The 19,044-nt window shown below is 35.9% G+C and overlaps 1 protein-coding gene across 1 annotated transcript in view; it reads left to right on the top strand.

The window, feature by feature from the left end:
* Positions 1–19,044, top strand: part of SPMAP2L (sperm microtubule associated protein 2 like) — a 47,066-nt gene that overhangs the window by 19,741 nt on the left and 8,281 nt on the right. The window contains exons 3-6 of the mRNA XM_039845317.1: positions 4,558–4,611; positions 7,835–7,963; positions 11,461–11,598; positions 16,891–17,005. Of these exons, the coding sequence (XP_039701251.1) occupies positions 4,558–4,611; positions 7,835–7,963; positions 11,461–11,598; positions 16,891–17,005 (436 nt within the window). The remainder of the gene's footprint in view (positions 1–4,557; positions 4,612–7,834; positions 7,964–11,460; positions 11,599–16,890; positions 17,006–19,044) is intronic.

Raw genomic sequence — 19,044 nt, forward strand, 5'->3', positions numbered from 1 at the left:
AGTCTTGGCATCTCATCTCTTGCCATTCTGATTGAATGTCTTTGGCTTTCCCGTCCTCTAGATAGGTCATTTGATCCTTTTCTTTATTCACTTTGTTTATTTCTTTGTTTATTCCATTTAATATACTTCTCATCTCAGAAAATGTGTTTTTCATTTCAGACTGGTTCCCTTTTATAATTTCCATTTTTATGTTTTTTATCTCTTTGTTGAAGTTCTCTACACTTCCCAAAAGTTCATTGAACATCTTTATTACCACTGTTTTGAACTCTACATCTGTTAGATTGCTTGACTTCATTATTTCTGGATCTCTGTTCTGTTCTTTCATATGGTTTCTGCTTCTTTGTCTTTCCATTTTGGATGCCTTTTCATGTCTGTTTCTATGTACTAAGTAAAGCTCCTAAGTCTCCTGGTCTTATTAGTGTGGATTTGTGAAGTAGGTGTTCAGTGGCACAGAGGGGTTCTGCTGCGGGCCAAACTTAGCCTCAGCCTCTGCCCCTCTGAGGCCACCTGTTAAGATTCAGCAAGCAATCCAAAGATGCTGTGCTTATAGTTGCCTCAAAAGGCTACACCAGAAATGGAGGCTAGCTGCCTCCAGGGTGAGTCTAGGTGCTGCTCAGCAAGGAGCACTGACTCACTGAGGACACACCTGGATGTGGCCTGGGTGGGACTATGAGTTGGGGGAGGCGGGGTTTCAGGGAATCCTCTGGGTGGAGCGACCTCTGTTATCCAGTTTGATGACGTCATGACTATGGCAGCTCTGTGTCTCTGCACTGGGAAGGAGGAGGGCTCAACAGAAAACAATGGATACTGCCGGCACTCCTGTACAGAGCCTTGACCCTCACTCTGACAATGTCTCCCTGTAAATCCCCGATGCATCCTGTGCGCAGCCGAATGGGCACTGGTGCTCAAAGTGAGCAGGTCCTTCACTATGAAAATCTGTTTGCGGACATGACCCTTTTAAGAAGCATCTGCCGCTGCCGCAGCCTATGTCTCACGCAGCCTCTGGAGACCCGGCAGCCTTGCGTCCCTGCCTTGTCCTACCTTCTGCTGTCACAGGGTGATTTCCTGGACTTCTCTCTAGTTGTATGGCTTGTTCATCTAGATCACAGGCGGTTTTTCCTTGCTGCTGCTCCTTGTTTCCGTCACAACTTTGACTTGGTTGCTAGAGGAATGAACAAAGCCTCTATCATATACGCCAATTTTTTTCCTCTCCAGTGATCTTATTTTCCTTACTACTTTAAACTTGTATTTTATTTAGCAACCTCCTCCAGCACTAAAACAATTTAAACAATATTAAATGTATCACCTCATCTGGTTTACTGATAGTTCCATTATTTTCCCATATAAGACACTTAAATTAAGTTTATATTTTAAACAAATATAATTAAACTCAGTTGGCATTTAGTGAGCATTTACTGCATACAAGCTATTATATCAGGTGCTGCAGGTGAGAAAGGAAAAAGAACTAACATTGTTGAGTACCCACTCCATGGGTTAGAATGTGCTAGGTACACAATTCTTATAACTGGATAATTATTTTCCTTTATAGATGAAGTTAACCACACTGACCTCCTGTTATTTTTCAAACATATAGGCATGCTTCTCCCCGAGGACTTTTACACTTGCTATTACTGTTGGAATGGGATAATCTTTCCCTGGAAATTTTGTATACCTAGTCGTTGTTCAAATATAAACTGATCAGTAATGCCTTTTTTGACCATGCTACTTAAAATTTCAACCTCTCCCCACCACATGCTCCTTAACCTCCTTACTTGCTTTATTTTTCTTTATAGCTCTTATTGCCATCTAATAAACTTTGTATTTACTTCATTTATTTAGTTTATTATCTTTCTTATTTTAAATAATTTTTTATTTTTCAGTTATAGTCGACATACAATATTATATTAGTTTCAATTGTACAATATGGTGATTAGACATTTATATAACTTATGATGTGATCATCCCAATAAATCTAGTACCTGACACCATACATAGTTATTACAACATTATTGACTATATATCTTATGTTATACATTTCCATGACTATTTTGTAACTACCAGGTTGTACCTCTTAATCCCTTCCCCACTTCACACATCCTCCCAAACCCCGTCCCTTTTGGAAACCATCAAAATGTTTCTGTTTTGTTTGTTCATTTGTTTTGTTTTTTAGATTCCACGTATAAGTGAAATCATATGGTATTCAAAAAGACACAGGTATCTACATATTCACTGCAATACTATTTACAATACCCAAGATATGGAAGTAACCTAAGTGTCCATCAATAGATGAATGGATAAAGAAGTGATACATGTATACAATGGAACATTACTCAGACATAAAAATAATTCTTTAAAAAAAAATGAAATCTTGACATCTGCAACAAAATGGATGGACCTAGAGGGTATTATGCTTAGTAAAATAACTCAGAGAAAGATAAAAACCATATGATTTCATTTATTGTCTTTCTGTCCTGACATAAAGGCAAGGGTTTTTATCTGTTTTATTCACCAGTGTACTCTCAGCCCTAGAACACTTGGTACATAGTAAGTACTCAATGAATATTTGGTGAACAAATGAACTAAAACTCAGAGAATTAAGTAACCTTCCCAGGGATAAGAAAATGACACTCCATTTTAAAATAATAAACCCCAGAAACTCCAATATTAGTATTGGAATAGTAATCTCTTAGATGAAAATAATTGTTGGATCAAGTGTTTTATGTCCCCAGATTGATTGCTGCCACCACCACACTGGCCTCAGGGGAACTGCTCCACTGTTAATACTGTTGCCTGGTTGCATGCGTGCAAAATCCTTACTTGCATTACTCCCCTAGCACAGCTAAGGCAAGGTGTTAAGGGGCAAATAAGTCATTACTAAAGGCTGAGGGACAATGCAAGTGAAATAAACAGAGAGGAATATGAAAATAGATAATGTGATTGAAGAATTTTAGCTTGATCTTCAGGGTGGATAACCTAGTTTTGTGAATGTGCAATCTTGGGGATTCCTATTAATTCAAACTTGCCTCCTCTCACTTTCTGAAAGGAGCTTCATGATGCATCAATAGCCATTTAACTAGGAAGGCCGCATCTTCACGTAAGAGTTTGCATGTGCCGTGTCAGGTCTGAATCCAACCTGACACCAGGGGCTTATTCTAACATAGTGAGTTTAGACACTATTAAAGAGCTCAGGTAAGTGTGAGAGAGAATTCTTTCCCACTCACCTCCCTTTTTTGTACATAGAAGCACTTCCTTTGAGTAATTCTCCTAGCCTCCTGCCTTATCCCTTAATTAGATTCCCCGGGGTGGGTAAGAGCAACAGCTGTTTGATGGAGTTTGGAGAGAGAACTGGCTCCTTCTGGGTCCTCTCTCTTTGAGACCTGTCTATCTACAGTGAATGATCTTAGTGATCTGCTTTCTGTCACATAGCAAACTTAACCCCTATGGGGTGGGGGGAGGTTTGCAGCTCTGGGGGTCGAGTTCAGTTCAGAGATGTCAGGGATCCACACTACTCTCTTCAACATAGTTTTATCAATAATAAAGCATTTTTATTCTATTTGTCTTATTCTATTTGTCTGACTCCTGTGCTAGTTTTTTTTTTCAGTTAGTTCCTAATTGTAGTAGGCAAAAAAAAGGTTGTTATTTATTGGGACCTTTGAACTCCAAGCAAGCATATAATTATATGAATTACAGTAATGTAGGTGGTGTGTTAATCTGCATAGGATAGGCAACACTGCAGTAACAAACAAGCTACACAACTCTCAATGACTTGCCTCAATAAAAACCTATTTCTCCCTCATGTCACAGTCCAGTGTTAGTTGGCTGGCCCTCTTCTATCCTGTAGCTATGCCATCTAGAATATGTGGCTTCCAGGGTCACTGCAACAGGGCAAAAGAGAAGTGGAGGAGGAACATTAGCTCTTAAGTGCATTGCCCTGGAAATGATACCCAACACTTCTGCTGAAGTTAGACATAAGTAGGCACATGGCTCCAAATAACTACAAGAGAAGCTGGGAAATGTAGAGGAATACATGGATGGTTTGGGGAACATAAACTGTCTCTTTTAGAAGTGGATTCAGAACAATCAAGAAAGGTCCAAGGAAGCAGAAAGGGGAGTGATCGGTACTGAAATTATATCTTGCTGTATCATAGTTTTCCCAAAGCCAGACATTCTGTCTGAAATTAATCTATACAATCTCTTCAGAATATAATCAACCCATTTACAAATTACCTTAATATGAGAATTGAGGGGTTTTCCCATTAATAAGTGTGCATTTTACCTGGAGTTTTCTGGAGACAATATACTCTTGGTTTTATTGCACATTTATTGTCTTTGTTTCAATAGGTTCTACATTATTAATGATTTGAGGAGTGAGAATTTTTGACCCACAATATTTTTGAATACTTTGAGTTTTTCAGCTCTATTCAAATCACATCAAATAGAGCATTTTTCCTCTCTCCCCTCAGATGGGATTTGTTTGAGTAGGAGTCATCTGATGTAACCATATATGTTAAGAGTACTCTGAATTAATCAGCTGGTATTTGTTAGTTCTTTTTCTAGGAAGAGAATCCAAGATCTTTCTAGGCCTAAAAAACAATGGGGAACACCAGATAGGTAAGGCAATATTATATAGATTTGTTTGTGATGATGTATTACTTAAATAGGTAAGTATTAACCTTACCTGCCCACTAACCCTTTATCCTAGGTGTATCCACTTCTCTGCTCAACTGGATCCACTGAACCAATATTGTCACCTCAGTTGAGTCAACACATGGAAGCCAAACCCTAGGTCATTGGTCCTCAAATTTGTCTGCACATTGAAATCACCTGGAGACCTTTAAAATTGACTAATGCTTGGGTCTCATCTCCGGAAATCTTGTCTTACTTGGTTGGGGTGCAACTTGAGCTTTGGGACTGTTAAAAACTCTCAAGATGATTGTTATAGGCAGACAGGTTTGAGAACCTCCATCTCACAGTGTTACTTCACACTCCTTTGAAACTCTGATATCTATCCTCAAGATTATTTCTTCTAACATCTGGCATTGCTGTCTCAACACTTCTGCTTAGAAGATACCCGTTCTCTGAATCTCTACCAGGCTAGACCCATTGTCCTTCTCCCTTTGGCTACAGGAATCCTCTTTTTCTTCTTTGTTTCCTAAGTAAAACCTGAATTGTTGTTTTCAGTTATGTGTCATTCTTTAGTTCCCATTTACTTTTACATGGACATACAGTGAGGAAGGGAAAGAGTATATAGTGTGAAAAGGTGAGAATACATAGAGTGAAAGGCCTGTTGGCAGTTCCCAGCCTTTAATTCATAGGCTCACTTTTTAAATTGTACAGTTCTATGAGTTTTGACAAATGTATAATGTCATCTGTCTACCTTACAGTCTTGTATAGAATAGTTTCATTGCTATAAAAATTACCTGTGCTACCTATCATTTCTTTCCTTCTCTCCCCTGTTCTCCAAACCCCTGGCAACCACTGATATTTTTACTGTATTGTTTTGCCTTTTTCAGAATGTCATACAGTTGGAATTGTACAGTGTGTAACCTTTTCTAACTGGTTTCTTTCACTTAGCAATAGGCATTTAAGGTTCCTCCATGGCTTTTCTTGGCTTAATAGCTTATTTCTTTTGAACGCTGCATAATATTCCATTGTTTGTTTATACCACAGTTTATTTATCCATTCATCAATCGAAGGACATGTTGGTTGCTTCCAGGTTTTGGCAGTTATGGATAAAGCTGCTATAAATATTCGTATGCAGGTTTTTGTGTAGATACATGTTTTCAACCTATTTAGGTAAATACCTAGGAGTGCAAATTGCTGGATCATAGGGTCAGAATATATTCACTTTGTAGCAAACTGTTAAACTGTCTTCCAATGTGTCTGTACCATTTCTACCAGTAATTAATGAGAATTCCTATTGCTCCATATCTTCACCAGCATTTGGTATTGTCAGCTTTTTGATTTTAGCTATTCTAATAGGCATATAATGGTATCGTTGTTTTAATTTGCAATTCCCTAGTGGCATGATGCTAGCATATTTCATATGTTTATTTGCCATCTTTATATCTTCTTTGGCAAAATATCTGTTCAGATCCTTTGTCCACTTTTTGATTTTTTATTGTTGAATTTTAAGAGTTCTTTGTATATTTTGTATACCAGCTCTTTACCAGATGCTATTGATTGAATTTTTATGTCCCTTCAAAATTCATATTTTAAAATCTTGTACCCAATGTGATGGCATTTGGAGGTGGGGCCTTTGGCAAGTGATTAGATCATGAGAGTAGAGCCCACATCAATGAGATTAATGCCCTTATAAAATGTGTTGGGGTAACCATGAGCAATAGAAATAACCAAGTATTGTGCAAGGCATGTTTGGGCAGAAGCAGAAAGTCACATTGGGAGTAATTTAGTCATTTAGAGACCCCAGAGAGCTCCCTGACCACTTCTACCCTGTGAGGACACAAACTTCTGCTTTAGCCTCTTATTCTCCTCAAAGTCATTCTCTCCTCTCTAATCTCTACTTCACATCACCATCAGGTGAGTCCCTGTTTTCACCATTTGTTCACTCATCAAACCATGATGGAGTACCTGCTGTGTATAGCACTAAACTATGCAAGGAGAAATCTCCAAAAGATTAAGACCTGATCTCTCTCCTGGAAGAATATACAGGCTAAAGAGGCAGGTGCTTGTCAAAACTGTAGAGGGTCTTGTAAGCCACAGTGAAGAGTTGGGATTTTATTCTAAAGTAAATAGAAACCTTTAAAGTGTCTTAAACAAGGGGATAACCTTGATCAGATTGGAGTTTAGAAAGATCACTCTGGCAGCGATGTGGAGAAAAGAGTGTGGATGATGGGATCTGGACAAGGGAGATAGGAACAAGGGTGATGAGAAATTGACAGATTAGAGTCATATTTAGGAAAAGGAATCAGAAGAATGTAGAGGGTGGGGATATTAACTGACTGATTGATAAACATTTCTAATAGTGACTCTAGCTGATGTTTACAAAGTAGAAACAGAAAGATTATATACAAAAATGTAAATAAAATTAGAAAAAAAAGAACAGCTGGGGCCTCTTAAAGACATAAGCTCAGTTAGTTGGCATATTTTGTTACATGCAAAGTAGGGTTACTGAGGTACTTTTCTCTGACTCCTTGGCCAGGCCTTCAAGACCTTCTTCTGCCTTCTCCACCCATTCCAGCAATGTTACTTAATTACTCTCAACATGACTTTCCACTTCTGCCCAAACATGCCTTGCACAATAGTTGGTTTTCCCATTGCTCATGGCAGTCTGTGCCTTCTACTTTCTTCCATGAAGCTTTTTCAGGATAATCCTGGACTGATTTCTCTTTTTCTCTTCACCCTCTGCACAATAATCATACCTATTTCACAGGGCTGCTGAGACTAAATGTCCGTAAAGCACTTAGCCCAGTGCCTACTCTCAGTAAGTATTCCACAAATGATAGCTATTAATTTTACTCTGTTACTATTCTATTTTCTGACCACCTGGTACAGTGCATCATCCAAAGTGAGAGCACAGTGTGGAGAGGTGACATGCCAATTTTATGCTGACCTGACTATAAATTATAGTGTTAATTACATGATGGCAGAAACAGAACTATCTCTAATGGGTTCATTTTTGGTCACTACATTTTAAGACAGTTAACTTGAATAAGTAATTTATCTGCTTCTGATGCCTGGAAATTGTAAAATTCTGTAATGGAGATAATTCTTAAACTAAAGTAAAATCATTAGAGAAGCCATCAAGAGCCATTTCTAAGATGTCCATTAACAGTGAATTTTTCACCATTTGATTTTTTCTGGTTTGTTACAGAAAACTGTTTTGGGGGAATCAAGATCCTATTTGCCCTATTTCCAGGAGTGCTTTGAATGCTCAGCTGACTAAAAGACTTGAGGACCTTGCCCAGCCCAAAGAAGTCTCCCACCGATACGTACCTAACAGGTTGGTGTTGTGTGTTACTAGGTTACTTTATCAGGAGAATCTAGGGAAAATGAACACAGAACCCAGCCCTTTTATCTCAAAGCCATAAATAGTCATATAGTCAAAATTTATTGAGGATTAGGGATTCTATATCTGTTTCCAATCTGATATTACAGTACAACTCTTTCAGAGCAAGATCTAATATTTAGCTATTGCAGACTTGCTTTATATCTTATAAATGTTTGACTCATCAGGATTTCTGTTTTTTAATAAAGCAAGGGTATTATGCAAGGATATGTACCATATATAACACGTTGCAGATGAACTTATTTGTTCATGAAACTATGAATTTTGTATACCACCCATGGGCTTGATTACCATAAGTTAATTAGGGCATTTAAAGGTAAGGATAGTTTTAAGGCATTTGATGCCCATTGCCAATTTGCTTTTAGCACATTTGTTAAATGACTTAGCTTTCTGCTAGTTGGCTTTGGAGAAAAGACTGTAGTGGGTGGGGGGGCGGTGTGAGGGACAGGTGCAGGCAGTAAGGGAGGTTAAAGTAAAGAAAAAGGTAAAACTACTATTATTTATCTGAAGTTTGGTTTTTAGGATAATTGAGGTGGCCATTTCTCTATCTCAATATACAACTTTAGTCAAAAGTCAACACTTTTTCTGGAAGGGACCAGATGTATAGTTGGCCACAAAATGTCTGTTGCAACTACCCAGCTCTACCATTATAGAGGGAAAGCTGCCATAGACATATGTAAACAGAGCATGTCTGTGTTCCAATAAAACTTTAGAATTTTGTGTTTATGTTCATGAGGGATATTAGTCTATAGTTTTTTTGTAATGTCTTTGCTTGTGGTAATGTCTTTGTTTCATATAATGTCTTTGTTTATGGTAATTGATTAGTTGTTCATACAATCAATTGGAAAATGTATAGAATTGGTATTTATTTCTCCTTTAAATATTTGGTGGAATCCATCATCAAATGAAATCATCTAGGACTGAAGTTTGTTGGTGGGAGAGCTTTTAACTATAAATTTAATTTATTTAATAGACATAAGGCTGCTGTAAATTTGTCAATTACCACCTGTTAAGTGGAACACAGGGTGCCTGCAGTTCAATAACAGACTCACAAAAGAAAATAAAATAGAGAAGTTTATTACTCACAGGTCCTAGAGGAAGTACCTGGCATGCCTCAAGGGGAAGTCACGGCAGAGTTCTGACAGAGAGAGGAAGAACCGGGGTTTTATTAGGATCCATAGGTAGAATGCTTTGGGATTTCCAGGCTAAGTCGAGATTAGTCAATTCAAACCAAAAGAATGAGATTTTGGTAAGCTCCTCAGGGGTCTTATTTAAGGGGCGCATAGGGAAAGGCATTGAGAATCGGGGGAGACTGTTAGTCCAAGGGCTATTTAGTGAAGTCATATCAGGGACTTACATTTACTTGTGATTTGGTGAGATGGTATCTAGGGCATGTGCTTGCATGAGGGACTAGTGTCAGTTTGTCACTGCAGGCTGCTTAGCCAAACAAAATGGTTGCCAAAGCAGCAATACCATGGAGTAGCTTAGCTAAACTGTCGACAAGGGCTATTCAGATTATTTCTTTCTGGATGGGCATTGGTAGTGTGTTTCTTTCAAAAAATTTATCCATTTAATCTAATTTAAAAAATTTGTTGGCATAAAATTGTTCATATAGTCTCTTATTTTCCTTTTAATATCTGTCCAATCTCTAGTGATGATTCCCTCTTTCATTCATGTTATTGGTAAGTCATGCCTTCTCTCTTTTTTACTAATCATTCTGGCTAGAGGTTTATCAATTTTTGGTTTCATTGATTTTTTCTCTATGATTTTGCCATTTACTATTTCTTTGGTTTCTGCTCTGATCTTTATTATTTCCTTTCTTCTGATTACTTTGGGTTTATTTGCTCTTTTTATAACTTTTTAAGGTGGAAACTGAGAGTAACTGCTACTTTGACGGAATTGTGAGACTTGGGTATGTGGATGACTGTGGAAGGGGAGTAGAATCATATAAAGGCAGCAGCCATGCATTCTTTTAATATGCAATTTCTATGAACAAGAAAGATATGCACATGTGAAATTTAAAATTAATATACAAGTTGGTTAATAATAAAATCTTATTTGAATAATACTTTTTAATTAATAAAATGACTTATATGTCTCTTATCTAATCTTCATAACAACCACAAAATGTATTATTTTCTCCATCTCACTCATGTACTTCTAGGTGTTGGCGGCATAAGGCATAAGTATTATGGTCAGTACATATATTCATGGCATTTGATGCTTGCCATTCCCACCCGAAAGAATGCTGAGTAGCTGCGTTATGTCTCTAGTGTCCTCCCATCTTTCTTTTTTGTATCTCTCACCCACTGCCTGGGCCTCTACCCTTTGCCCTACTCTACAATACACCTTGCCTTTGTACTGCTCATTAGCTGCCTAAGCACCCCTTCCTCCCACTCACACCCACCCTCTTTATGTGGGTCTGATCACTTCAAAGTGCCCCATTGTCCAAAATCACCTCTTCCTTCTCTACCTCAAGTTCCTAAACTGAACTGTCATTTTTTGAAAGAGGCGAATCTCAGGTAAGTGCAAGAAGTTCCCTGTCTGTTTGAGGTTGTCAGTGTAAGTGGGTGAAGATGGCTGAGTCAGTTCAGTCAAGCAGTGGAGCCTGGGCTGGGCAGTCTCAAACCCCTTGAAAGCAGATGTGTGGTGTATTGACAGGCTTTAAGGCTGAGTATTCACAAGCAAGGGAGATACAGGCTTAAACACAGACCCAGGCTTATATTAGCAGCCAGCACACAGAGGCCTGGGCAGATGGATGCAGATTCACATCCATGAACATTCTAAAGGAGCAAAGGTCCTTTGGAAAACAATAGAAGTGGAAGTGGGACTGCAATCTGAGTTAACAGCAGATCTAAAACAGTATCACTTCTTTTTCCACTGATGATATATTTTGATTAGGGAAAGATTGAAGGGCAGGAGTGATAAGAAGAACAATATTATTATTTATCCTAAATAAAATCTTCGTTAACAAAACCCAACAATTATTAAATAATCTATATACCATGGTTAAGTAGACTTCATTCTTAAACTCAGAGTTCTTTTTACAAAGAAAAATGCCAATGTAATACATTCTATTAACTAAAAATATAGTAAAAATATTTAATTCATCTATATAGAGGTTAAAGAAATTATTTGGTTTTAAAGCAGCAAATTTTTTCTTTACATCAGTGTATTTTTTGGTCTCTTTAGAAAATGCAGCTTATTTTTTATAGAAAACTGTTCATTTTGGAATAAAATATTAGAAACTATCTGAAAACTTGATGACTGTAACCATTTCTAACTTCTTCCCATGTAGAACATAGCTCGGCAGTAAAGGGGTAAACTGTCATGCTGGCTCCCCTAGATCTGGGGGTCAGTGTTAGAAATTACTATGATAATTTGAATTTCTGACTGTTTTACTCACTTTTTTCTTCTTCTACAACTTGCAGGGCTCAATATTACTACAGCTGTGGCAGAGGTTCTGTAATCTGGGAGATCCCTTCTTCTGCACTGTTTAGAAAAATTTCCAAAAGGATCCAGAAGCTGGCACAGCCCAACAGAGTCAAGAAAGAGCATATAATAAATAGGTAGAGTACCTTGAGATGCTCCACAGATTCCAATCTAATTTGGTAAAGTGTCACAATATTGTTGCTCTTATTTTAGTGCATGCAGCTCCATAAACTAAAAGTCCACTTGCGTTTCAACAAATCTGTCTAAAAAAATCACATTTTCATCAATTATAGGTAATTAGAAGATATCGTTAATAATAACATTTGACTCAAATTATGGTGAAGCTAAAAGTCACACTAAACTTATCGTTGTTGGCCAATTAAAAGAAAATATGTAAATAAAATATGACAGGTTTTTGCAATTTATAGAACTTGATGTTCTTTTATGTCACTGTGACTTTGCTCATTATCATCCTTTTGCTTTGAATGCTGAATTTCTCCTTGTCTTTAAAAGACAGCTAAGATAATATCTTCACATAGGAGCCAAGATTATGATGTTGAAAAAAAGAATGAATTAGTGGAATATGTATAGTGTACAATTACAGGAAGGTGGATAGTATTACTATACACTGCTTCAGTCAGAACACATTAAGTGTATGTGTCCACTTATGGATGTTATAGCTCAAGAAACTGATCATAAGTTTGAGACTATTCAGAAGAAAATGAATGAGATGTTGAGGTTTCTGGAAACTATATTGTATGTAAAGTAGTCAGTAGAAAGGACATATGTAGCTTAGAGAAGAGACCAAAGAAGCTCAGTGATAGCTGTTTAAAGGGTCAACATCTGAAAGAGGAAGAGTATGTAAAGTATAATTACCTTATGTCTATTCTAGAATTAGAAGTAAAACTAGGAATTTACAGAGCAGTAGTTGTGTCAGCTAAATGTAAGAAAATCTTTCTGATTGGCTATTTATTCAGTAATGGAAATGTTTATCTGTAGAAATCAACTGCCATCTCCTCCCTAATTCCTAAAAGTGTGCAAGCACAGGCTGGAATGATGACTTTACATGGATTTTAGTAAAGATTGCTGCATTCAGAGAGAGGTTTAACTGGATAACTTAAGTCTTTTTCCATCATAGAATCCAGAAAAAGAGGCCCAATTCCTCCAATAAAATTTCTCCATTTGCTTATTTATCATTTCATTTTTTAAAAATCTGCTAATTTAGTTAAAATATACATATAAATTGATATATATATATACACATACACACACGTATGCATATTTATTTATTTGTTTGTTTGTTTGTTTATTGACCAGAGGAATACTTTGTCTGTCACCACTTTTTGAGACACCTGAGTTTGATGTTTCATATAAGTAAAACCCCTTTGAGTATTAAAACTTTCTGTATTTTTAAAAGTTTATGTTTCCTCTGCTTTCCTAAGCTGATTCTTCTGCTACTGAACAAATATGTAACCTTTGTTCACTGGATTGAATAGTTATTATGAACATTAACTACTACATAAACCTTTAATACAAAAAACCTCTCAGGAGCTGTTTGATTATGAAGCAGTTTTTCCTGAGGCAAAATGACCTTACCTCTGTGCTTTTGGATTATAAGATATTTGCTTCTCATAGTTTTTCTGTTATTTCTACTTTTATTGGGGGAATAGTCTCAAACCAGCCTCTTTTCTGACTCTCTGTACACTGGAAACAGATAACCTAGCTTGTTAGAATTGAATGTGTGTGTGGGGAGAAGCAAGTGCTTAGTGAAGACACACAGGGATCGCCAATAAACTACTACATGAGTTTGAATCTTGTGTTATATATTTTAGCTGATTCACTATAAGGTCTCAAGTGTAGATTTGAACAGTTAGAAGAATCAACCAACTTAAAAATAGGTTAATTGAGGTAGTCAAGTCTAAAGAACAGAAAAAATTAAATAAAATGAACAAAGCCTCATAGACCTATGGGACACCATTAGGAGTATCAATATATCCATAATGGGAATCTAATAAGAAGAGAAAGATAAAGGGGCAGAAGGAATATTTAAAGAAATAATGGCTCAAAGCTTCCCAAATCAGACGAAAAACATTAATCCACACACCTAAGAAACTCAATAAACTCCAAGTGTGTTAAAATCAAATAGATCCATAACTTGACACATCATAAACTGTCCATAGCCAAAAAGAGAATCTTGAAAGCAACAAGAAAGAAATGACCCATCACATACAAATGAACTGCAATAAGATTAACAGGTGATTTCTAATCAGAAGCCATGAATGCCAGAAGGATGATATATTTAAAGCTCTGAAAGAGAAAAAAAAACTGTTAGCCAAGAATTTTCTATCTAATAAAACTATCCTTCAAAAATGAAGGAAAAATTAAGACATTCCCAGATAAATAAAAATAGAAAATTTATTGCCAGCAGACTTGTTTACAGTAAATACTAAAGGGAGTCCTTCAGGCTAAAATAAAAGGACACTAGACAGTAACTCAAACCTACATGAATAAATAAAGGGCATCAATAGAATTAACTACATAGGTAAATATAAAAGACAGCATAAATGTATTTTTCTGTTTGTAACTCTTTTATTCTCCTATCTGATTTAAAAGACAATTGCATAAAGCAACAAGTATAAATCTGTGTTGATGGGCATACAATGTATTTTTTAAAAACAGCAAAAAGGAGGAGGAGGAGATGGAGTGGTATTAATTTGAACTAGATTGTTATAAGATGTACAGGGCAACAACTAAGAAAATAATTTTTTAAATACAGGAAAAGAAATAAGGGAATTAAAATGATATACAAAATGGCACACTAAAAATATTTAATATTTTGGAGGAACAAAAAAGGAACAAAAAGATATAACATGTAAAAACAAATAGCAAAATGGCAGTATATAGGTATAAGTTTTATGTTATCACTAAATACATTAAATGATAAATGAATTGAATGTGCCAATCAAAAGACAGGGATTGACAGAATGGGTGAAAAAACAAATACTCAGCAGTATGCTATCAACAAGACACATACTTTACATTCAAAGAAACAGGCTAAAAGTAAAATGATGAAAAAAGTGTATACTATGTGAACCAACCAAAAAAGAGCTAGAGTGGCTATATTCATATCAAACAGCATAGACTTTAAGACAAACATTGATACTAGAAACAAAGGAGATTTTATAATTATAAAATGGTCAATCAATTAGGGGAAATATAACAATTATAAACATATATGCACCTAACAACAGAGTCCTGAAATAGAAGAAGCAAAACCCGATAGAACTGAAGAAATAGACAAGTAAACAATAATAGCTGTACTCTTCAATACCCCACTTTCAATAACGGGAGGAATAACAAGCAGAAGATTAACAGAGAAACAGAAGGCATGAACAACACTATAAACCAACTATACCTAAAAGATATTTATAGAACATGCCATCCAAAAATAGCAGAATATACATCCTTATCAATTGGAACATTCTCTATGATAGATCATATATTAAGTCATAAAATAAGTCTCAATAAATTTTAAAAAAACTGAATTCATACAAAATTAGTTCTCTGACCACAATAGAATAAAATTAGAAACCAATAGCAGGAGGAAATTTGGAAACTTAAAAAATATGTGAAATATTTAATGTGAAACATTCCTAAACAATGGTCAAAGAAGAAATCACTTTGATATTAATAAAAATAAAAACACAACATACAATAACTTATGATATGCAGCTAAAATAGTGCTTAGTGAGAAGTTTTAGCTGTAAAAGACTACACAGAAAAGAAAGATCTTAAATTGTAACCTAATATTCCATCTTAAGATATTGTAAATAGAAAATCAAATTAATTTAAAACAAGCAAAAAGAAGGAAATAATAAAGATTAGAGTAGAAAGAAACGAAATAGAAATTAGAAAAATAGAAAATCAACAAAACCAAAAATTGGTTTTTCGAAAAGATCAATAAAACAAACTTTTAGCTAGACTGACCAAGACAAAAAGAAGATTCAAATTACTAAATTCAGGAAAAAAAGAGGGGACCTTTTTAAGAATCATTTACAACAAAAAGGGTCATTGCAACTGACCTTAGAGAGATTTAAAAAAGGATTATTAGGGTTACTATGAGCAATGGTATGGCCAATGAATTAGGTAATGTAAATGAAATGGGCAAATTCCTAGAAAGACAAACTACTGAATTTGATTCAATAATAAAATCTTAACAGGTCTATAACAAGTAAAGTAACTGAATTAATAACTTTAAAAAAGTTCCCATGAACAGCTCAGGAACAGATGTCTTTATTGATGAATTTTATGGTATATTTAGAGAAGAATTAACACCAATCCTCTAGACTCTTCCAAAAATAAGACACTTTTCAAACTCATTCTATGAGGTCTATATTACCGTGATACCAAAATCAGAAAAGGCTGTTACAAGACAAGAGAATGACAATACCTCTTAAGAATATACATGTAACAATCCATACCAAAAGACTACCAAACCAAATCTAAATATACAGGCAACAATCGACACCAAAATACTAGCAAACCAAATCCAACAACATATAAAAATAATTATACACCATAAACAAGTTGGATTTATCCCAGGAATACAAGAATATATTCAGTTCAATATACTAAAATCAATGTAATATACTAAAATAATAGAATTAAAAAAACAAAACCACATGCTCATCTCAATAGACTCAGGAAAAAACATTTGACAAAATTCAACATACTTTCATGATAAAAATGCTTAATAAACTAGGTATAAAAAGGAACTTGCTCAACTTGATAAAGAGAATCTACAAAACCTCTACAGCTAATATAATTAACGATAAAAGATGAAATGCCTTCTCCCTAAGATCAGGGATAAGACAAGGATGTCAGCTCTCACCACTTCTATTCAACATATTGGAGATTCAAGTCAGGGAAATTAGGCAAGAAAAGGAAAGAAAAGCCATTCAGGTTGGAAAGGAAAAAGTAAAACTATCTCTACCATAGATGACATGATTTTTTATGTAGACCATCTTAAGGAATCCACATAAAAACTATTACAGCTAATAATAATGTTTTTTAAACTGCAAGTCTCAACCTATCAGTTGATCATGAAATCAATTTTAGCTTTTATTTTAATCAAATCACATTAAATTTAAAAAATTAGAATATATTGCCTAGGGCAAGCATTATTTCATGATAAGTTTATTTCAGATACATACATGGATTTACATATGCTGTATCACAATATAAAATGTACTTCTTACTGTGGATCACAGTAAAAAAATTTTTGAGGAAAACCAGTCTGGTGATTATGGGAAAAGATGTTCCTGAGATAGAAATAATATATATAATTGTTTGGATGTTAATTATAGCAATGAAAATGCAGTTATTGTTCCTCCAATGATGATAATATTTTATGTTCAATTTGCATATAGGTCATTCAGTGATTACTTAAAAAAAGATTCTCTTAAAATCTCTGATCCTTCTCCTCGGATACTACGACTCTCAATAGCCAAAGGCACAGATCCAAACTACCTTCCTCCAAAAAACGTGAGTCTATGTGAAAGGAACAGTTCCTAACTGACTTTGTAACATGTATATGTTTGTAAATATATCATGCTTTTATAACACCTTTATTTCTAGGTGTGTACTTTCCTTTTCTTTCTCTTTATTTTCTCCTCTCATCACATAAACTTTTCTGACTACCTCATCTGTGCCTCATGTATCAGTCAGGATTTGATCAGAGAAACAGAACCACTATGAGTAACACAAAATTAGTGCTTAAGCTACTGTGGGAGCTGGAACAGCTATGGAAGGCTGTTATGGCACCTAGAACTTGGGTCTGGTTATAGATCTAGAAGCAATGGAAGATAGTAGGGGTAGGTCAGCAGCTTCCCCGGAGGGTATTTACTTCAGGGGAAGCCATTACAGTTTCTTCAGGCAAGGGGAGTCTAACCCTCTCAGGCAGGGAAGGAAGTGCTGATTCTATTGGTAAGGAAGGCTCAGCAGTACTCAGTGGTTTAAAGTACACAGCTTCATTGGAATCTGCACATCTTCCCCCATTCTTATTTTCAAGGACCCATTTCTTCCTGATCATTGCCCTAATTTTAGTATAGGAGATCATATAAGTTTGAGAATTAAATTTGCATTGTAATTTACCCACTTGCGGAATTAGATTTTAGGTTTGTTTTTAAGAATTTTCAGGCTTGTGACCATAGAAAATAAGGTTTTTGAGGGGGTAAGTTATAAAACTTTTTGGTCCTTTACTCACACCTTAAGGTGGGAATTTAAAGGCTCGAGCTAATCATTTCTTTCTTCAGCTTCTCCAGTGTACTTTGAAACAACAAACCAACTCCGCTATACTTCCTTATTTTACTAAAATGTTCTCTGTTGCTTGTCACCCAAAGTCTTGCTTTCTGTTTTGTATGCCATGGACTACCAGTGTCCTTTAAAAAATTTTTTTAACCACTGGCAATAGGATCATTAATACCTTTAAATCTAATCAGCTCAGAAAACAAACTCCAGATAATGTAAAACCAATATAGTTCTGATCCAGTTATCTGTTGCTTCATACAAAACCACCTCCAGACTTAAGACATTAAATAACCACCATTTTATTATGCTCAAGGATTTTATGAGTCAGAAATCTGGGCAGAGTAAGCAGGGTTGTCTCTGCTTCATGCTATCTGGGGTCTCAGCTGGGGTATTTCAAATGGCTCACATGTCTGAAATGGTCGCGGGCTGGAATCATCTGAAGCTTCCTTCACACCTGTCTTAGTCACCTCAGGCTGCCATAACAAAATACCATAGACAGTTCTAGAGGCTGTGAAATCCAAGATCAAGGTGCCAGCATATTCTCTTCTTGATGAGGGCTCTATTCCCAGTTGTAGCCAGTGACCATCTTGCTGGGTGCTCACATGATCTCTGCATGTGTGTATGCAGAGGGAGAGTTCTGATGCCTTTTCCTCTTCTTATACAGACACTAATCCCATCATGAGGGCTCTAACTTGATAGCCTTATCTAAACCTAATCACCTCCCAAAGACTTTACCTGTTAATACCATCACATTAGGGATTAGGGCTTCAACATATGAATTTTGTGTGAGTGGAGGACATAAACATTCAGTTCATGACAATACTTATTTGTGGTGTCTAGGCTGGGATGACTTGAAGGCTAGACTCATTTGGGACTACCTACGGGATCACCTTCATATGCCCGCTCCATGTGTCTTAGACCTCTCTCAGCATGGCAACTGCATTCTGAGAAGGAATATCCTAAAATGGAGTACCCAAGGGTGAGCATTCCAAAAGACAAGGTGGCAACTACATGTTTTATATTTTTATGATTTGGCCTTGCAAGTCACATATCACTGCAGTCATAATCTGCTGATTGATGTAGTTACAAGTCTGGCCAGATTCAAGGGGGCAGGGATACAAAAATCCACCTTTCAAAGCGAGAAGTGGCAAGGAATTTATAGTCACTTAAGAAAACTGCTACACCCAATGATGTGAGTCTTTTGGTACCCTTGAGCATAGTTTCTGTTTGCAGAAAAGACTGTTCAGAGGTATATGCTTGCTTTAAATAATTAA

This window comes from Pteropus medius, unplaced genomic scaffold (assembly GCF_902729225.1).
Source record: "Pteropus medius unplaced genomic scaffold, Ma_sr-lr_union100, whole genome shotgun sequence".
Classification (NCBI taxonomy): Eukaryota; Metazoa; Chordata; class Mammalia; order Chiroptera; family Pteropodidae; genus Pteropus; species Pteropus medius.